Below are 22,694 nucleotides of genomic sequence, written 5' to 3'. Positions count from 1 at the left end.
ATGCAAATTCCTCGTCCGATGAATCACAATTTTGAATTTGAATTAATCGTGATTAATCAGTAAATTCCTTGCATATGTAATTTAAATGAACCTAAAAAAAGACATATGAGATTACCGTAGTGCGATGCTTTGTTGAACTCATGATATCTCGTGGGCCATGTTGGAGACGCTGTAGTTTGGACCCCCCTGAATTATGTTATTAACGTGTTATTATTCACAACCAGCCCCACAACATAAAAACTATAAATGTGTAGCACAAACAGTTGGGACAGAGGGGCTGGTTATGAATAATAACACGTTAAAAACATAAGAACCACCTACAACAGTGGTTTCTAATATTTTGTATTTTAATATTTGCACACAGGTGACACACTTTATTACAGAATGTTGTTGACTAATTATTGCGCGATTAATCCAGATATGTAAACAAACTCAGTCAAAAGTACCAGTGTGACGTATTTACTTTTATTAGCAACAACATGCTGGATTTGCACAGATGACAATCAGATGTTGTTTTAATCCTTTGTGTGGTTTGAAGTGGCAGCAGCATATTTATAAGGATTTCTTTTTTCAAGAGTTTGAAGTGCATCTGGAGATTGTTTTGCTTTTATTGACATCTTCTTCTACTATTGTTGCTTTTGTGCCAAACTAATAGATGAGTTTTTGTACATGTCGTTGCCATCCTTCCCACTCTGACTTTTATTTGGTGCACGTGAACTTCCTGCCTCCACGCTGAAGTGAGGTCGGCTGCCAAAGTAAACAAAGCAGAATGTTGTTTGCGTGTGAGGAATGTCGTGACTTCCTGCTGCTCGCTGGTTGAAAATGGACCACAGCTGTTTATGTCTTTTGCTATGTTAGTCTGGCATGTGTGGGCCGCATCATGTTGAAAGGAAATCAAATCAAAATGCAAGAAAAAAAGAGCAAAAAATATGTAAAGTAATGAGAAAAAGTTTATGCCAATACTGCTATGCAAACTACAACTCAGTTTGTCTTCAAATATCTATTTTTTCCCAAGTATTGAGTGTGTTGGATCAATGTTAATGTGTACTGAAAGTAGTGCTCGCCAATAATATACTTTTTTTTTTTTTTTTTTTGACATGTATCACGATAAACTTTTTATAAAGTTATAAAAAAAATAAAAAATAAATGTTTTTTTTTTTTTAATTAATATACTTACATCATGTATATATTACATGTTATTATGAATGTTACTACATTACATATATACTTACATCATGTATATGTTACATGTTATTATGAATGTTACTACATTACATATATACTTACATAATGTATATATTACATGTTATTATGAATGTTACTACATTACATGTATACTTACATCATGTATACTTTACATGTTATTTTGAATGTTAGTACATTACATATATACTTACATCATGTATATATTACATGCTATTATGACTTTTACTACATACATATATACTTACATTGTGTATATATTACATGTTATTATGAATGTTACTACATTACATATACACTTACATCATGTATATATTACATGTTATTATGAATGATACTACATTACACATATACTTACATCATGTATATATTACATGTTATTATGAATGTTACTACATTACACATATACTTACATCATGTATACATTACATGTTATTATAAATGTTACTACATTACACATATACTTACATCATGTATATATTACATGTTATTATGAATGTTACTACATTACATTTATACTTACATCATGTATGTACTACATGTTATTATGAATATTACTACATTACATAGTAAAATCATCAGTGTTGGGACTAACGCGTTACAAAGTAACGCGTTACTGTAACGCCGTTAGTTTCGGCGGTAACTAGTAATCTAACGCGTTATTTTTTTTATATTCAGTAACTCAGTTACCGTTACTACATGATGCGTTACTGCGTTATTTTACGTTATTTTTTATGTAGTATCTGCTAGAAACAGATGCGCTGCGGTGTCGTTCTTCTGAATCTTCCTCTGTCACACGCCGGAGAGAAGAAAAGAGGCGTGTGTGTGTGTCTGGGTGTGGGTGTGGGGGGGAGGGACACACGTGATCCGCGGTTTGATATATAAAACAAAACAAAAAGGTTGTTCGCATGCACGTTCAGTCCACACACAGCGTGGTCATGGCAAGCAGAGTAACGGAGGAGCTTGAACGCCCCGCGCCATTTAATCGGTGTGTTTATAGGAGCAGACTCCGTTGTGCAAGACGAGGGTTTTAAACACATGCTGAACGTGCTTGAGCCACGTTACGACAGCCTGTCGCGCACCCACTTCAGCAATAAGATTGTGCTAGATCTTTATGAGCAGGAGAAAAAAAAAGTTGTGGATGAACTATCCCCAGCATCATCTGTTGCGCTCTCGACAGACTGGTGGACGTCCAGGGGAACTATAAGCGCTCACTTCATCACAGCAGACTGGCAGATGAAAAGACACGCCCCCTCTACGAGAGTCCCCTTGCACATGTACTGACACAAGCAGTGGAGGAATGGAAGATAAAGATATCCCAGTCACAAGTGAAAATGCCAAAAATCACATAAATACAGTGAATGAGGCAGGACTGGGACCACAGATAGGTGCTTTGCACATGTAGTGAATTTGGCATCACATCTCAGTCAATAGGATGGATCAGGAAGGAGGTTTCCTAGCACAACAGCTGCTCATGTACTTAAGACAAAGCAAGAAATGCTAAAGCTGCCTACTCATAAAGCTCATTCATGATGTCCCAACGAAGTGGAACTCCACTTATGATATGTTGCAGCAGCAGGCAGCTATATACTCTGCATTGACCCACAACACCCTGAAGAAAAATGTCAAAGACATCATCAACCTGTCTGATGATGATGTGAGAGTGGCAGAGGAGGTCCTCCAGGTGCTTAAACCCCTCAAAAGTGTTACATCTCTACTGAGCACTGAAACTTCACCATCAGTGTCAATGATCCCGCCACTGAAAACAAGGATTGTACAATCCATGACTCCAAGTGTGGAAGACAGCAGCATCAGGCTTTATTTCACTATCTATGTTCCAAGGAAGATGATGTGCCTTCTTATGTTGCACTTTAAGTTGTTTTTTATTAATGGTCATTGGTCCAAGTTTAAAGAAAGGAGAAATGCCTTTTTATGTTGCACTGTTTTTCATTAATTATGTTAAAATGAAAATAAAAATGCATGTCAAGTTGATCAAGAGATTGTATTATTCTCCAGTGCAATAACAGTATTGTAATGAAGGCTAAAAGGGCATTAATGGGAGCTGTAAAAAAAAAGAAGTAACTAAATTGTTACTTTTCACAGTAACTCATTACTTTTTGATGTAAGTAACTGAGTTAGTAACTGAGTTACTTTTGAAATTGAGTAACTAGTGTTTGTAAATAGTTACTGGTTTTCAGTAACTAACCCAACACTGAATATCATGCATATATTACATAATATTATGAATGCTACTACATTACATATATACTTACATCATGTATATATTACACGTTATTATGAATTTTACTACATTACATATATACTTACATCATGTATATACTACATTTGAACGCCACCTCTTACGCAAGCAGTGGAGGAAAGCCAATGACCAGGAGAAAGCCTGAACAAAATTGACCAAAGCTATCTTCCAGGGAAATTCAAGGTCTGGTGTTACCGGTTCACCACATACCATCGCCTGATGTGGCCCTAGAAGTTGTGCGACATCACCTCCACAACAGTCCTCAAGATGGACTCAAAAGCCAACAACTACATTCGCAAGTGGCTGGGCCTTCCCAGATGTCTTTCCAACACGGCACTGTTTGGAAGAACCATTCTGAAGCTACCACTGAAATCCATCAGCTTGGGCTACAAACAGGAGAAAGTGAGGCTCGTGTTCGAGCTCAGGGACTCACCTGATCCGTCTGTCCGTAACACCAAGACCCAAGTCTGTACAGGGCGTAAGTGGAATGCTACGCAGACAGTAGACCAGGCCATCGTCCGACTGAAACACCAGGAGATGGTAGGACAGATACAGTCTGGCAGAGCCGGCTTCGGATGGGGAACAGCATCCAAGATGTGGTCCAAAGCCTCAAGGAAGGAAAGAAAATATCTGGTGATCTCAGAAGTGGTCAAGATGGAAGAGGAGAGCTACATGATCAAGGCTGTGGGCCAACAGCATCAAGGGAGATGGACCAATTGGGAGGCCGTTGTCAACAGAGTTGTTACATGGGCAGACATGTGGAAGATGCCCCGGGCGAGGTTAAGTTTCCTCATCAGGGCCACGTACGATACCCTCCCTAGTCCCGGGAACTTGCATGTGTGGTACGGGGCAGAGGTGACCTGCCAGCTCTGTGACTCCCAGAACCCAAGCTTGCATCACATTCTTTCTGGCTGCAAGGTAGCTTTGTCACAGGGCCAGTATGGATGGCGGCACGACCGCGTCCTGCGGAAGCTAGCTGAAATCCTGGAGGCACGCAGAATGGAAGCAAATGGGGCCAGTCCGGGAACAGCCCAGCGGTCGATTAAGTTTGTCAAGCAAGGTGGCCAGGCCTCAGAGCAGCAGCAAGAGCATCCAGTCCCTCCTGTCAACTGGCAGAGAATGGAACATGAGGGCTGATCTAGATCGTCAGTTGAAATTCTCAGAGGAGATCACAACAATCTCGTTACGCCCAGACATTGTCCTGTGGTCCACCTCTACTAAAACTGTCATCATGGTAGAATTAACGGTACCATGGGAAGAGGGAATGGAGGCTGCCTTTGAAAGAAAAAAAGACAAATCCTCAGAGCTGGCAAGCGAGTGCGCACAAGCAGGATGGAGGCCCTTCACCTATCCAGTAGAAGTTGGCTGTAGAGGCTACACTGGAGCGTCCACCCAGCGACTCCTAAAGTCCCTCGGGATCAAAGGCTCCAATCTAAAGAAGGCCCTCAAAGCCCTGGCAGAGGAGGCAGAACAAGGGAGCTTCTGGTTGTGGCTCAGAAGAAACGACAAGGTGTGGGGAAAGCAAGGCGCGTAGACAGGGGGCAGTAGGGAGGCTTCCCTGCTGCCATGTTATGGTATGCGGTCAGGCCCACGCTTCACTCAGGGAGATGGACATCCCTGCCATGCATAATCCCTTGGGACTCATTACATATACACAACAGCAATAACACCGGGGTTAGAATGTGGGTACAGTATGGATCCTTCAGCTGGCGGCAGGGGGCGGCAGGGAGACGTCCCTGTCGCTGCTCCACTACCCAGAGATGTTCCGGGATTAAAGGAGCGAAACATCCGTGAAAGGTGGCTCCCGGCTGATGACCCTGCAGCCAGCACCACATGGCACTGTCGGAGGTGCGTCACGCAGTAATGCCCTGCAAGTGTTAACTTGTGCTTACATCGTGTTATTATGAATGTGACTACATTACATATATACTTACATCATGTATATATTACATGTTATTATGAATGTTACTACATTACTTATATACTTACATCATGTATATATTACATGTTATTATGAATGTTACTACATTACATATATATTTACATCATGTATATATGAGATGTTGTTATGAATGTTACTACATTACATATATACTTACATCATGTATATATTACATGTTATTATGAATGTTACTACATTACATATATACTTACATCATGTATACATTACATGCTATTTTGAATGTTAATACATTACATATATACTTACATCATGTATATATTACATGTTATTATGACTTTTACTACATACATATATACTTACATCGTGTATATATTACATGTTATTATGAATGCTACTGCATTACATATATACTTACATCATGTACTGTATATACTACATGTTATTATGAATATTACTACATTACATATATACTTACATCATGTATATATTACATGTTATTATGAATGCTACTGCATTACATATATACTTACATCATGTACTGTATATACTACATGTTATTATGAATATTACTACATTACATAGTAATATCATGTATACATCATATGTTATTATGAATGTTACTACATTACATATATACTTACATCATGTAGATATTACATGTTATTATGACTTTTACTACATTACATATATATTTACATCATGTATATATGAGATGTTGTTATGAATGTTACTACATTACATATATACTTACATCATGTATATATTACATGTTATTATGAATGTTACTACATTACATATATATCCGGACATCATGGATACATTACATGCTATTTTGAATGTTAATACATTACATATATACTTACATCATGTATATATTACATGTTATTATGACTTTTACTACATACATATATACTTACATCGTGTATATATTACATGTTATTATGAATGCTACTGCATTACATATATACTTACATCATGTACTGTATATACTACATGTTATTATGAATATTACTACATTACATATATACTTACATCATGTATATATTACATGTTATTATGAATGCTACTGCATTACATATATACTTACATCATGTACTGTATATACTACATGTTATTATGAATATTACTACATTACATAGTAATATCATGTATACATCATATGTTATTATGAATGTTACTACATTACATATATACTTACATCATGTAGATATTACATGTTATTATGACTTTTACTACATTACATATATACTTACATCATGTATATATTACATGTTATTATGAATGTTACTACATTACATATATACTTACATCATGTATATATTACATGTTATTATGACTTTTACTACATTACATATATACTTACATCATGTATATATTACGTGTTATTATGAATGTTACTACATTACATATATACTTACATCATGTATATATTACATGTTATTATGAATGTTACTACATTACATATATACTTACATCATGTATATATTACATGTCATTATGAATGTTACTACATTACATATATACTTACATCATGTATATATTACATGTTATTATGACTTTTACTACATTACATATATACTTACATCATTACATGTTATTATGAATGTTACTACATTACATATATACTTACATCATGTATATATTACATGTTATTATGAGTGTTACTACATTACATTTATACTTACAACATATATATATATCACATGTTATTATGAATTATGAATGGGTTAGAGGTGTCAAGGTCTTGCAGTGCCCCTCTCGACAGCTGGGGGCAGCCTTCTGCAGACAGAAAAGGGGTGTTGTCCAAGTTCTGAGAGGTGGGACATTGTCAGGATCGAGGACAACTGTGGGATTAAGCGCTTGAGAGTCCTCTGGTCTTCCTCTGGTCCGCAGGTAAGCTTGTCACTCTGCTTCTTGCATGCATGTTCAGCACAAGAATCTCACGAAGAAAAAAAAACATACCAGATGTAGAGATTTCAGATTTGGTCTCTTCTTGCCACTGCATGAAAAGTGACTTGTAGGACGTTTCTCTGTGCGAGGTTGGCGACACAGGAAGTAGCGTGTTATTCTGTGCAGGAGGGCAAAGGTCCTGTTCTGTGAATCCAAACACGTTGCGCAATAATGTTGCTTCACACACAGGATAAAACCGCATGATCCGAAGACCCATCTCCCTTCCGACCTCCTGTAGACATGTTTCTGTACCTGCTGGGACTGCTGCTCTTCTACTACGTGTACCGCTGGCTCAGGGAGCTGCCCAGGGTCTCGGACAAGGGCGGCAAATATGTGTACGTCACAGGCTGCGACACGGGCTTCGGAAACCTCCTGGCCCGCCACCTGGACAAGCTGGGCTTCCGGGTGATCGCCGCCTGTTACACGGAGAAGGGCGAAGAAGAGCTGAGGAAGTCCTGCTCGGGCAACCTGACCACGACGCACCTGGACGTCCGGTCCGCCGAGAGCGTCGCCAAAGTCGCGGCCGCTATCAAGGACAAAGTCGGACAGCGTGGTGAGTTTTTAGTTGTTGTTCCACTTGGCACAGGTGTTTTTCTTGCCTGTATTGTACTTCACACACGTCGGACATAACATTGGAATCAAGTGGATCATTTAGGATCACCGTAATAGACTCCCAGGTTGTGACAATTACTCATTCATGATAAACATTACAACAGTAATCGTGGATAATTTTACAGCATCACTTGAATTATCGTAAAACCTTTATGGATTACCGCACTTTGGTTATCACGACCAAAACTAGCATGGGGGTATTGTGAATGTGTTCAAAAAGTACTTATGCAGTCACTGAAGGCTTTTCAGCATTTTTAAACAACTAAAATCAATGTAAAAAAAAAAAGCCACTAATTTGCATGATTTGTTTTCTTATGCTCCACTAAATGTGCTTTAGTCTTGGTAGTTTTATTAACTATGCTTTTATTGTTTTAAATATTGTACTTTAGCACTTTTAAGATTTATTTCAATAAAAACGGCGTAACTAATAAAATCTATTATTATTATTTATTATTTCTGGCGGCCGTTGTGGTGTCCTACTCTTTTCAGCGGTCCTTGAACGCACACAAAAAAAACACCTCTGTCGTTGTTTTCATGTTAGCGTTTAATAATAATAATACTGATAGTCATTTTATTTCAGACCCAGGGGGATCCATATCACAGAAGAAAAAACATACAACAATAAAACACAAATAAAAGAAATACAACCAGAAATAAAATAAATAAAAACTTGTATACAAAAAATAAAATATTTAAATAAAATTAAAAATAGAAACATTTGAAATTACAATATAAGTTAGCGAGCTGGCGCTTTTTAGTCTGTGAGTCTATCAAAGTGCAGTTATTAAAGATATCATACATCGTTTTAATTTAGAGCAGTCATACTAACCATCGGTAGTTTTACCGCGGTTTTCATTAATACCGTTTATCGTTACAATCCGACTCACAGCACCGTCACGCCGCTTGTTGGCTAACTTAAATGCTACTAACCAAAATATACATTTTAAAATGTGAACAAATGTACTAAAATAAGCAGCTTTACATGTGGGGCGGGGAACCAACAAGAAAAATATAAATCCCTCACGCTGGTATCGATCCGATACCAGTACCCACCTTAGTATCGATACACTAACCCCTTGAGATCACGTTTGTTCACGCAAGATTTGGGCTCGGAGGACCAAATTCTGGTGGTGGGACAGAATCCATCCATCCATCCATCCATTTTTTACCACTTATTCCCTTCGGGGTCGCGGGGGGCGCTGGAGCCTATCTCAGCTACAATCGGGCGGAAGGCGGGGTACACCCTGGACAAGTCGCCACCTCATCGCAGGGCCAACACAGATAGACAGACAACATTCACACTCACATTCACACACTAGGGCCAATTTAGTGTTGCCAATCAACCTATCTCCAGGTGCATGTCTTTGGAGGTAGGTAGACCTCCTTTTATTGTCATTCAAATTTGAACTTTACAGTAGGTCTTTCGCCCGAATGCAGCTGAGATAGGCTCCAGCACCCCCTGTAACCCCAAAAGGGACAAGCGGTAGAAAATGGATGGATGGAAGTACAGATAAGAACGAAATTTTGTTGCATAGCTCGTTGTAGTGCAAGATAACAGAGCAACATATATTATATAAGTGTTATAATGAAGGCAACACATGATGTAAGTGTCTATATTAGCTATATTAGCCTACCATCAAATGACTTTAAAAGTCTTGTACAAGTGTTATAATGAAGACAACACACAATGTGTCTATATTAACTACATTAGCCTACTATCAAAACGACTTTAAAAGTCTTATATAAGTGTTATAATGAAGACAACACACAATGTGTCTATATTAACTATATTAGCCTACTATCAAAATGACTTTAATAGTCTTATATAAGTGTTAAAAAGAAGGTAACACATGATGTAAGTGTCTATATTAGCTGTATTAGCCTACTATCAAAATTACTTTAAAAGTCTTATATAAGTGTTACAAACCCCTTTTCCATATGAGTTGGGAAATTGTGTTAGATGTAAATATAAACGGAATACAATGATTTGCAAATCATTTTCATCCCATATTCAGTTGAATATGCTACAAAGACAACATATTTGATGTTCAAACTGATAAACTTTTTTTCTTTTGCAAATAATCATTAACTTTAGGATTTGATGCCAGCAACACGTGACAAAGAAGTTGGGAAAGGTGTCAATAAATGCTGATAAAGTTGAGGAATGCTCATCAAACACTTATTTGGAACATCCCACAGGTGAACAGGTGGGTGCCATGATTGGGTATAAAAGTATATTCCATGAAATGCTCAGTCATTCACAAACAAGGATGGGGCGAGGGTCACCACTTTGTCAACAAATGCGTGAGCAAATTGTTGAACAGTTTAAGAAAAATCTTTCTCAACCAGCTATTGCAAGGAATTTAGGGATTTCACCATCTACGGTCCGTAATATCATCAAAGGGTTCAGAGAATCTGGAGAAATCACTGCACGTAAGCAGCTAAGCCCGTGACCTTCGATCCCTCAGGCTGTACTGCATCAACAAGCAACATCAGTGTGTAAAGGATATCACCACGTGGGCTCAGGAACACTTCAGAAACCCACTGTTAGTAACTACAGTTGGTCGCTACATCTGTAAGTGCAAGTTAAAACTCTCCTATGCAAGGCGAAAACCGTTTATCAACAACACCCAGAAACGCCGTCGGCTTCGCTGGGCCTGAGCTCATCTAAGATGGACTGATACAAAGTGGAAAAGTGTTCTGTGGTCTGACGAGTCCACGTTTCAAATTGTTTTCGGAAACTGTGGACTTTCCCAACTACTTTGGCACGTGCTGCAGCCATGAAATTCTAAGTTAATTATGATTTGCAAAACAAAAAAAAGTTTGTGAGTTTGAACATCAAATATCTTGTCTTTGTAGTGCATTCAATTGAATATGGGTTGAAAAGGATTTGCAAATCATTGTATTCCGTTTATATTTACATCTAACACAATTTCCCAACTCATATGGAAACGGGGTTTGTATATAGCCCTAAATCACGAGTGTCTCAAAGGGCTGCACAAGCCACAACGACATCCTCGGCTCAGATCCCACATCAGGGCAAGGAAAAACTCAACCCAATGGGATAATAATGAGAAACCTTGGTGGGGACCACAGATGTGGGGACCCCGTTGGGCGACCGGCGCAATGGGCGTTGAGTGGATCTAGCATAATATTGTGAGAGTCTAGTCCATAGTGGATCTAACATAATAGTGGCAGTCTAGTCCATAGTGGATCCAGCATAATAGTGAGAGTCCAGTCCATAATGGATCTAGCATAATATTGTGAGAGTCTAGTCCATAGTGGATCTAACATAATAGTGACAGTCCAGTCCATAGTGGATCTAGCATAATAGTGAGAGTCCAGTCCATAGTGGATATGACATAATCTTGTGAGAGTGTAGTCCATAGTGGATCTAACATAATAGTGGCAGTCTAGTCCATAGTGGATCTAGCATAATAGTGAGAGTCCAGTCCATAGTGGATCTAACATAATAGTGAGAGTCCCGTCCATAGTGGATCTAGCATAATAGTGAGAGTCCAGTCCATAGTGGATCTAGCATAATATTGTGAGAGTCTAGTCCATAGTGGATCTAACATAATAGTGAGAGTCCAGTCCATAGTGGATGTAACATAATATTGTGAGAGTCTAGTCCATAGTGGATCTAACATAATAGTGTGAGAGTCTAGTCCATAGTAGATCTAACATACTGTAATAGTGAGAGTCCAGTCCATAGTGGATCTAACATAATAGTGTGAGAGTCCAGTCAATGGTGGATATGACATAATAGTGAGAGTCCAGTCCATAGTGGATCTAGCATAATAGTGAGAGTTCCGTCCATAGTGGATCCAGCATAATAGTGAGAGTCCAGTCCATAGTGGATCTAGCATAATATTGTGAGAGTCTAGTCCATAGTGGATCTAACATAATAGCGAGAGTCCAGTCCATAGTGGATCTAGCATAATAGTGAGAGTCCCGTCCATAGAGGATCTAGCATAATATTGTGAGAGTCTAGTCCATAGTGGATCTAACATAATAGTGAGAGTCCAGTCCATATTGGATCTAACATAATATTGTGAGAGTGTAGTCCATAGTGGATCTAACATAACAGTGTGAGAGTTTAGTCCATAGTAGATCTAACATACTGTAATAGTGAGAGTCCAGTCCATAGTGGATCTAACATAATAGTATGAGAGTCCAGTCCATAGTGGATATAACATAATAGTGAGGGTCCGTCCATAGTGGGGCCAGCAAGAGACCATCCCGAGCGGAGACGGGTCAGCAGCGCAGAGATGTCCCCAACTGATGCACAGACGAGCGGTCCACCCTGGGTCCCGGCCATAGACAGCCAGCGCTTCATCCGTGGCCACCGAACCTGTGCCCCCCCTCCACGAAGGAGAGGGGGGCAGAGCAGAAAAGAAACGGCAGATCAACTGGTCTAAAAGGGGGGTCTATTTTAAAGGCTACAGTATACAAATGAGTTTTAAGATGGGACTTACATGCTTCTACTGAGGTAGCATGTCTAACTGTTACCGGGAGGGCATTCCAGAGTACTGGAGATCCGAATAACTAGTGGGTCCATGGAGGCCACGTCCGCTTCCTGGGGGTGTCATAAAACCCACCCTCACTTACGGTCAATGAAACAATCCCCCGCACCCCCGGTAGCCCCCCTTTTTTGGTGGGCCTAAATCTTCTGGCGTAAGAAGGCTGATGCAAGCCCCGCCCACATTTTGGAGCTAAAAGTGGGTGTTTTGAAGCGTGCTCAAACTAGAAACAAGCCTAGAATCTCAACTGTGTGTATTTGTTACCTTCAGACGTCATTTTTAGGTGCGGAACTATAAAATGAGTGGCAATGTTGTCAACATTAGAGGGTTTCAAAGCAAAATGTCAGAATTTTCCATTCAGGCCTGGTGTTGAAAATCCTGAAATGGTACACAATGGTATGGCATGACCCGTGTGGTCTTCCCAGGCTTGTGGGCCGTGGTAAACAACGCCGGCGTGTCCGTGCCCTCCGCCCCGTGTGACTGGCTGACCATCGACGACTACAAATACATGCTGGACGTCAACCTCAATGGCGTGATCGCCGTGACCCTCAGCGTCCTGCCGCTCATCAAGAAGGCCAGGGGCAGAGTGGTGAACGTCGCCAGCGTGTTCGGCAGGATCAGCGCCACCGGCGGCCCGTACACCATTTCCAAGTACGGCGTGGAGGCCTTCAACGACAGCCTCAGGTGAAAGAAAGCACCCAGACGGGGGAAACAATTAGTGATTTTGTACGGTGACATTCTGTCCGCGCAGGTTGAACATGGCCGCCTTCGGTGTCAAGGTCCTGTGCATTGAACCAGGCTTCTTCAAAACAAACGTGACTGATACCGCCATCTTGAGCAACAATGTCAGGTCACTGTGGGACAAGATGCCCCAGCATGTCAGGGATGACTACGGACCGGAGTACCTGAAGAAATGTGAGCTTGTTGGAACATCCTGTTAGCTAGTTTGTTAATCAAGTTATTCATTGACATCGTTTTCATCCCTTACATCAGTGGCGTGCGGTGAGGTTAATGTCTGGTGAGGCACTGCATCATCACAGTCAGATTTACAAACATATGAACCCTAAATAGTATCTTATTCACCATGTGATTGGCAGCAGTTAACGGGTTATGTTTAAAAGCTCATACCAGCATTCTTTACACATACAAACTAGCACACAAAAAAGCACATTTAATAAAAAAAACATTATTATGGTCTTACCTTTCTTGCTGGACATCCAGCCATTGCGTGTGTACCACGCCGTTTGAAAAGAACGGGTCTTCTGTCCCGAAGTCAAAAGCAAACCTTTTAGCTCCGGCGTTGGTCTACCTCTAATTATTACCTCATGCTTCGATTGAAAGTCCAGTTTAGAAAACTGTTTTATTTTACATATGTAATCCTCCATGTTTTTAATAAAAGTTCAGGCGAGAGGAAATAAAAAAACGCTGCACTTATTATTGCTAACTTTTTTTTTTTTCTTCTTCTGCGGCAAGGAATGATCTCTGGGATCAGTACCGCCCTCTACCACCAGGAGGCCGGATTACTGCGAGCCTCAGACAGTACGTCATTGGCAGCAGTTTTGTGAATGCTCAGCTGAAGAAATACGTTACACACATACAGTTGTTGACAAAATACACTGTACATTATATACCTCAGCTAACTAAACTATGGTTTAGTTAGCTGATATAGTTCATATAGCAATACAGTCTCACTGCACAGCAGCTCAGCAGTTAGCCGAGTCATTGCGCACAATCCATGTTGAGGCTCAAGTCAGTGACGTGCCTCAACTGGCACCGTCTCTTCACAGTATTTGAACGGCAAATGTGAAAATAAAAATAAAAATAATCTAAAACTGGTGAAGTTAAATGGAAAATAACTTTAGTATAATCACTGGATACATATAACAATTTAATTAATTTATTTTTCTTTTTACATTTTTTTTATTTCCATGATGGCAGGTGAGGCCCCGCCTCCCCTGCCTCTAGTGACTGCACGCCACTGCCTCACATCCTGTAAGCTAGTTTGTTAATCAAGTTATTCATTTTTTTTATTTTATTTTTTTTATTTTTTTATTTTTTATTTTTTAAATGTTATGTCCTGTCCAGCTTCTCAGGCAAATCATATAGTTGATGTAGATGCCCATATCGGCTGTTCAGATTTACTTTACAAAAGAGAAGTGTAGGATACTTCTCTTGTTGCCTTATTTGTATTTGACTTTATTAAATGTATTTATATTATCATTTGGTGCAGCCGGGCCGGAGCAGGAGGGGATAGAAAGAGAAAAAAAGGAAGACAGAGGGGGGAATTGTGGGGACAAGAGGGGGATTAGACAGAGAGACAAAAACAACAACAGCAAACACAACAACAACAACGACAATAGAGCAACATCAGCAAATACGACATGTACAAATATGATGGTAAAAGTAATAGCAAATAAGCAGTTAGCGAAAATAAAAAATAATACAGAAATGACAATGAGCATTATTACACTAAAAATGGAGCAATACAAATACCAATAGAAATAGCGCTACTGATAATGAACAATACCAATACTTTACCTTTATTATCAACAATACAGTTGTTCAAATGCAACAATACATATACGTAATGATAACTCAAGATACGAAAGAATGCAGAAAAATGGGGGGGAAGAAAGAGAAGCAACCTACATTAACCTTGTAGATTGTTATAGTAACAATAGGTTAAGCTTTGTCAGAGTGCCATGTGTTATACCCAGTTTATCAAGTTATTCATTGATATCGCCTTCATCCCTCACATCCTGTTAGCTAGTTTATTAATCAATTCATTCACTGATATCGCCTTCATCCCTCACAGCCTGTTAGCTAGTTTATTAATCAATTTATTCACTGATATCGCCTTCATCTCTCACATCCTGTTAGCTAGTTTGTTAATCAAGTTATTCACTGATATCGCTTTCATCCCTCACATCCTGTTAGCTAGTTTGTTAATAAAGTTATTCACTGATATCGCCTTCATCCCTGACATCCTGTTAGCTAGTTTGTTAGCGACCACATCGACTTATTTATCGATATCACCTTCATCCCTCACATCCTGTTAGCTAGTTTGTTTGCAACCACATGAAGTTATTTATTGATATCGCCTTCAAACCTCACATGCTGTTAGCTAGTTTGTTAGCGACCACATTGATATCGCCTTCATTCCTCACATCGTGTTAGCTAGTTTGTTAGCGACCACATCGACTTATTCATTGATATCATCTTCATCCCTCACATCCTGTTAGCTAGTTAGTTTGCGACCACATCAAGTGATTCATCGATATCGCCTTCCTCCCTCACAGCGTTGGCACTCATAGCAGACAAGGTTGCCAAGATATCAGACGGAGACCTGATGAAGGTGGTCAACTGCATGGAGCACGCTGTGTCCGCCGTCCGACCCAGGACTCGCTACTCGCCGGGCTGGGACGCCAAGTTCTTTTGGCTGCCGCTGTCCTACATGCCGACCTGCGTGTCGGACTACATCCTGACTCAGCAAGCTGTTCCTGTTGCCAAGTCAGTGCAGTAAGTCTGCAGCTTCTTAACCACAACTTGGTCTTCTTCATTCTTCACTTATTGTGCGGCCACCGCCATTTAATTAAAACAATTCAGTCTCTCTTGGATTTTGCTGGGGGGTTTTTTGGTGTGATTGTTGCAGACTAAAATGAATTCACAGCATTTTCAGTAGGTTGCGGTTTTGAGCGGAGATGGGTACACAATCCGGTACTTTTTTTTGGCATGGACCGAATCCCGTCCCAGTTTCAGTACCTGGGTTGCGCGTGTGGTCTACACAAACGTGCTAGCTTGATGCTAATACACGTTGGCTTTGCTATTGACTTGCAACTGATTAGCATTAGCGATCCGCGACCCCAAAAGGGGACAAGCGGTAGAAAATGGATGGATGGAATGTCAACATCTCTAAATTTGCAAAGATGACAACCAAACAGCTAGGGCATATTAAGTGCAATGCTTACAGTATTAACACTTTGTAGGGTGTAACGGACACTAAAGACCGATCCGACAAACATACCATAAACTTTACACTTCTGCCATCTAACGTCTTGGACTTGCGACTGCAATTGAAACTTAGCGTCATACTTGCAAATGTAACAATAAAACCAGACACTGGACAGCAGTTCTCATAATCGTCTCTTTTGAAATATTGCAATTAAAAATTAGATTTTACTCAAAAAACAATAATTATTAACACACACAAATGTATCGAAAATCGGTACCGTTGAGTAACGATTTCTGGTACCGGGAATCGGCACTGTATCGGTTCAAATGTGAGCGTTGCCCATTTTGGTGCTTTTATTTTGTTAAACCATTGACTCAATTTGTGATTTTTTTAAATCAGCTATCAATGTTTTGTGGTCCTTGTAACCTTCACCTGAAAAACCACAGGATTTTAACAAAAATTGGAAAAAAGTATATTGATGTTTTACTTGTTGTGTATATATATATATATATATATATATATATATATATATATATATATATATATATATATATATATATATATATATATATATATATATATATATATATATATATATATATATATATATATATATATATATATATATATATAAATAAACTTAAATGTAGACATTAATCAAAATGTATGACCTTTAAAGAGGATCTGATTGTCCTAATCCGATACTTTGACAATAGACTATGGAACAAAAAATTATAATATTACCCAGAAGCCTTAGCGCTGCAGACAGGAGCATCCCTCACATCCTGTTAGCTAGTTTGTTAGCCCTGTAGAGGTCCCGTTGCTACGTTAGCTTCAATGGCGTCGTTAGCAACAGCATTGTTAAGCTTCGCCAGCCTGGAAAGCATTAACCGTGTATTTACATGTCCATGGTTTAATAGTATTGTTGATTTTCTGTCTATCCTTCCAGTCAGTGGTTTATTTCTTTTGTTTCTATCTGCATTTAAGCCCGATGTGCTATCACGTTAGCTCCGTAGCTAAAGAGCTTCGCCGATGTATTGTCGTGGAGATAAAAGTCACTGTGAATGTCCATTTCGTGTTCTCGACTCTCATTTTCAAGAGGATATAGTATCCGAGGTGGTTTAAAATACAAATCCGTGTTCCACAATAGAAAAAGGAGAAAGTGTGGAATCCAATGAACCCTTGTACCTAAGTTACGGTCAGAGCGAAAAAAGATACGTCTTGCACTACACTCTAGTCCTTCACTCTCACGTTCCTCATCCACAAATCTTTCATCCTCGCTCAAATTAATGGGGTAATCGTCGCTTTCTCTGTCCGAATCGCTCTGGCTGCATTGTAAACAATGGGGAAATGTGAGGAGCCTTTCAACCTGTGACGTCACGCTACTTCCGGTACAGGCAAGGCTTTTTTTATCAGCGACCAAAAGTTGCGAACTTTATCGTCGATGTTCTCTACTAAATCTTTTCAGCAAAAATATGGCAATATCGCGAAATTATCAAGTATGACACATAGAATGGATCTGCTATCCCCGTTTAAATAAAAAAATGTCATTTCAGTAGGCCTTTAATCTCTCACATCCTGTTAGTTAGTTTGTTAGCAACCACATTGCCTCCATCCCTCACATTCTGTTAGCGACCACATCAAGTTATTTACTGATATCGCTTTCATCCCTCACATCCTGTTAGCTAGTTTGTTAGCAACCACAACACGTTATTCATCGATATTGCCTTCATCCCTCACATCCTGTTAGCTAGTTTGTTAGCGACCACATTGATATCGCTTTCATCCCTCACATCCTGTTAGCTAGTTTGTTAGCGACCACATCACATTATTCACTGATATCGCTTTCATCCCTCACATCCTGTTAGCTAGTTTGTTAGCGACCACATCAAGTTATTTACTGATATAGCCTTAATCCCTCACATCCTGTTCACTAGTTTGTTAGCAACCACATTGCCTTCATCCCTCACATCCTGTTAGCGACCACATCAAGTTATTTACTGATATCACCTTCATCCCTCACATCCTGTTAGCTAGTTTGTTAGCGACCACATCACGTTATTCACTGATATCGCTTTCATACCTCACATCCTGTTAGCTAGTTTGTTAGCGACCACATCAAGTTATTCACTGATATAGACTTCATCCCTCACATCTTGTTAGCGACCACATCAAGTTATTTACTGATATTGTATTCATCTCTCACATCCTGTTAGCTAGTTTGTTAGCAACCACATCACGTTATTCATCGATATTGCCTTCATCCCTCACATCCTGTTAGCTAGTTTGTTAGCGACCACATCAAGTTATTCACAGATATCGCCTAAGTATGTCTGAGCTAGGGCAGGACAACAATTGTGGCGTTTCAGTAATGAAGAGTTGCTACATTGCTACATAATGTTCATGCTTCATCTTCACAAGGAACAGAAGTTAGGATTTGTTGACGCGTGTGTTTGAGCAGCGCTCAAAAACAAATGACATTTGCCAAATATGCACAGAAGTTGCTTTGCCGGCCATAATTTCACGGAGATCGGTTGGCATGATCGCAAATTCTTGGGGTGACTGTCCAATAGGAAGAAATCTGATTTAGTCTTTTCTTTTTCCTTATAATCCACTCGGCTCCAACATCAATATTAACCCATATTGCACCAATCTTATCTGATGGCAGCATTGAGGTGAGGGCAATGTGCATGACCTTGGTGATAAGCACCTGAAAAAAAAACGATGTTTCCTGCTTAACTTAACAGAGTAAAAAATAAACAAGCTCTATCATTGTCAGGACTGGGTCTGTGGCGTGGTTTGTTCTCCCGTGGTGCAAAGGAAAATTGGCGCGTGCGAGGCGTGAATTTAAATACATGTTTATTTAACAATAAAAAAGAAATAAACAAAAGGCGCTCACAGAGGAGGTAACAAACTTGGCTATGAAACAAAAGACATGCACGTGGGCACAAAAACTATGAACAATAAACACAAACTTACTTGACATAGAGAACTGTGACACGACATGAAGCAGAGTGCTGAATGTGTGAGGACGCCAGGACGAACAACAGGAAAACAATGGACTTAAATAACACAGACATGATTAAAGACAGGTGCGTGAGTCGTGAGGACAGGTGAAAACTGATGGGTTGCTATGGTGACAAACAAGAGTGCACAATGAGTCCAAACGTGGAACAGGTGAAACTAATGGGTAACCATGGAAACAAGACAAGGGAATGAAAAGCAGGAACTAAAAAGAGTCCAAAACCAAGTAGAACATAACTTAAACAAAACATGATCACACAGATGCGACAGAGCCCCTCCCTTAAGGACATATACCAGATGTCCACAAAAATAAAAACAAAACAATGATCAATAGTCATGGGAGGGCGGGAGGGGGACATGGCGGTGGGTTGCCAGACGACGTGTCCCCGTATCCACCGGGGCATAATCAGGTGGCGGCGATGCGTAGACCGCCGCTGTAACTGACGAGGTGGGCGACCCGGGAATGGCCATATCCATGGCCGATGAGGTGGGCGCACTTGGCGTGGCGGCCGACCAGGTAGTGGCCACATCCGTGGCCGACGAGGAGGTCGGCGTACCTGGCGTGGCGGACGCCCATGGACTGGCCACATCCTTGGCCGACGAGAAGGCAGGCGCTTCGTCGACGTGGCAGACGCAGATGACGAAGCTTGGCGTGGTGCGTCGGGCGGCAAAGCTTGGCGTGGCGTGTCCTGGCAGCGTGGGTCTTGGTCTTGGCAGCGTTGGTCTTGGCAGTCTTGGTCTTGGCGTGGTGTGTCTTGGACTTGGTCTTGGCGTGGTGGGTCTTGGACTTGGTCTTGGCGTGGTTCTTGGTCTTGGCGAGGGTCTTGGCGTGGTTCTTGGTCTTGGCGGGGGTCTTGGTCTTGGCGGGGGTCTTGGTCTTGGTCTTGGCGAGGGTCTGGGTCTTGGTGTTGGCGTGGTTGGTCTTGGACTTGGTCTTGGTGTTGGCGGTGCTTGGTTTTGTCGTGGAGCTGCGACTGGCGGCACTGGGCGTCGTGGAGCTGCGACTGGCGGCACTGGGCGTCGTGGAGCTGCGACTGGCGGCACTTGGCGTCGTGGAGCTGCGACTGGCGGCACTGGGCGTCGTGGAGCTGCGACTGGCGGCGCTTGGCGTCGTGAAGCTGCGACTGGCGGCGCTTGGCGTCGTGAAGCTGCGACTGGCGGCGCTTGGCGTCGTGAAGCTGCGACTGGCGGCGCTTGGCGTGGAGCAGGTACTGGCGGCGCTTGGCGTGGAGCAGGTACTGGCGGCGCTTGGCGTGGAGCAGGTACTGGCGGCGCTTGGCGTGGAGCAGGTACTGGCGGCGCTTGGCGTGGAGCAGGTACTGGCGGCGCTTGGCGTGGAGCAGGTACTGGCGGCGCCTGGCGTGGAGCAGGTACTGGCGGCGCTTGGCGTGGAGCAGGTACTGGCGGCGCTTGGCGTGGAGCAGGTACTGGCGGCGCTTGGCGTGGAGCAGGTACTGGCGGCGCTTGGCGTGGTGCAGGTACTGGCGGCGCTTGGCGTGGAGCAGGTACTGGCGGCGCTTGGCGTGGAGCAGGTAGCCTAGCTGGAGGTTGCGGCTTGGCAGGCCGAAAGACCGGTGGTGGTGACCGAACCGGAGGTTGCGGCTTAGCAGGCCGAAAGACTGGTGGTGGTGGTCGTGCTGGAGGCTGTGGCTTGGCGTGACGAAATACTGGTGGTGGTGGTGGTCGTGCTGGAGGCTGTGGCTTGGCGTGACGAAAAGCGACCCCAACTGAACAGTCCCCAGCCCTAGCCCCCCCCCCCCCCCCCCAAGGAGCGGATCCCAGACGCGCTCCCTGCGGTCTGGAACCGTCTTTTGGGGTGGGTGGAGGGAGGTCAGGGGGGGGGCAGAATCTTCCCCTCCAAACTGTCCAAAATGTCCTTTTTTTTCTACATGTGATTGAGTGGGTGAAAAAAAAGAAACCTGTTGTGACATGGGCGTGGCTTGAGTCTTGGGGGGCGGGGCATGAAATTTGGGTGGCTTGGCTTGACATGCTCTTATTTCTAAAAACATGTCTTGGTAATGTCTTATGTCTTTAAAGTCTTTTGCTGGAGGTGAGTGATCACAAGAAAAAGTCTTGAAAAAAAAATCCTGGTCTGTGATGTCATCAGGGTGACGCCGGGCTGCCTGTGGCTTGCTTCCGCCCGGAGGGGGAGGGGCTTGTGGGAGCGGCGTGTCCTGCCGGCTCGCGGAAGTCTTCCCTCGTCCTTGGCGACGCTTTCGGGACGGGAACGACGCGCCGATTGGCACCGGCTTGCCTCCATTCCCCCACATCATCCCCCTGCGCTCCCTGGGGGAAAAGCGCAGCGTCTCGATCTCCATGGCGCGCAGCACCTCCCAAGAAGCCTCATCCAAACTGACCAACTTTCTTGCGGGAGAATTTTTCTGCTGGCGTCCTACTGTCAGGACTGGGTCTGTGGCGTGGTTTGTTCTCCCGTGGTGCAAAGGAAAATTGGCGCGTGCGAGGCGTGAATTTAAATACATGTTTATTTAACAATAAAAAAGAAATAAACAAAAGGCGCTCACAGAGGAGGTAACAAACTTGGCTATGAAACAAAAGACATGCACGTGGGCACAAAAACTACTAACAATAAACACAAACTTACTTGACATAGAGAACTGTGACACGACATGAAGCAGAGTGCTGAATGTGTGAGGACGCCAGGACGAACAACAGGAAAACAATGGACTTAAATAACACAGACATGATTAAAGACAGGTGCGTGAGTCCTGAGGACAGGTGAAAACTAATGGGTTGCTATGGTGACAAACAAGAGTGCACAATGAGTCCAAACGTGGAACAGGTGAAACTAATGGGTAACCATGGAAACAAGACAAGGGAATGAAAAGCAGGAACTAAAAAGAGTCCAAAACCAAGTAGAACATAACTTAAACAAAACATGATCACACAGATGCGACAATCATAAAGCTGCAGACTGAATGTATCCTCTTTTAAAGGAGCCATATGTAATAATGTCATGTCAAGTCATCATTAAATGGCCCTGATATGTCAAAAGGCATTAATAAATCATGTTCTGTTTCAATACCTCTATAACTGATAACAGTAGTTCAGCGGGGATATTTCAAAATTACATTTACAGCCCCGAAATCTTGTTGTTGTTTTCATTTCGATGCCCCGCCCTCCACCGTTTGACCAATTAGAAAGTCTGTGAGTGTGTCACATCCAGGTTGCCAGTTACGCACCGCCATCTTCGTCTTGCTACTGCCACTGGTAAAGTTACTAATCATGTCAGACCTTAGTACATCTAAA

General features: G+C 41.8%; 1 protein-coding gene across 2 annotated transcripts; it reads left to right on the top strand.

Moving 5' to 3' along the window:
- Positions 1–7,128: 7,128 nt before the first annotated feature.
- On the top strand, positions 7,129–16,068 carry LOC133657353 (retinol dehydrogenase 7-like). Of its 2 annotated transcripts, none has more exons than XM_062058598.1 (5): positions 7,129–7,259; positions 7,555–7,869; positions 12,877–13,135; positions 13,203–13,366; positions 15,751–16,068. In XM_062058598.1, the coding sequence occupies exons 2-5, from the start codon at positions 7,557–7,559 to the stop codon at positions 15,972–15,974; spliced, it is 960 nt and encodes a 319-aa protein (XP_061914582.1). In that variant the 5' UTR covers positions 7,129–7,259; positions 7,555–7,556; the 3' UTR covers positions 15,975–16,068. The 2 variants fall into 2 exon arrangements, with proteins under 2 accessions (XP_061914582.1, XP_061914572.1); XM_062058588.1 differs by having other exon boundaries at positions 7,158–7,259; positions 7,506–7,869.
- The last annotated feature ends 6,626 nt before the right edge of the window (positions 16,069–22,694 follow it).

Source organism: Entelurus aequoreus, linkage group LG01 (genome assembly GCF_033978785.1).
Source record: "Entelurus aequoreus isolate RoL-2023_Sb linkage group LG01, RoL_Eaeq_v1.1, whole genome shotgun sequence".
Classification (NCBI taxonomy): domain Eukaryota; kingdom Metazoa; phylum Chordata; class Actinopteri; order Syngnathiformes; family Syngnathidae; genus Entelurus; species Entelurus aequoreus.
This window is presented reverse-complemented; position numbering and strand designations above follow the sequence as displayed.

Excerpts from the sequence above, each read along its gene's own strand:
- LOC133657353 (XM_062058598.1), top strand. The coding sequence starts at position 7,557 with ATGTTTCTGTACCTGCTGGGACTGCTGCTCTTCTACTACGTGTACCGC. Across the intron at positions 7,870-12,876 it reads GGACAAAGTCGGACAGCGTG|GCTTGTGGGCCGTGGTAAAC; the intron begins GTGAGTTTTTAG and ends TGGTCTTCCCAG. Across the intron at positions 13,136-13,202 it reads GCCTTCAACGACAGCCTCAG|GTTGAACATGGCCGCCTTCG; the intron begins GTGAAAGAAAGC and ends CTGTCCGCGCAG.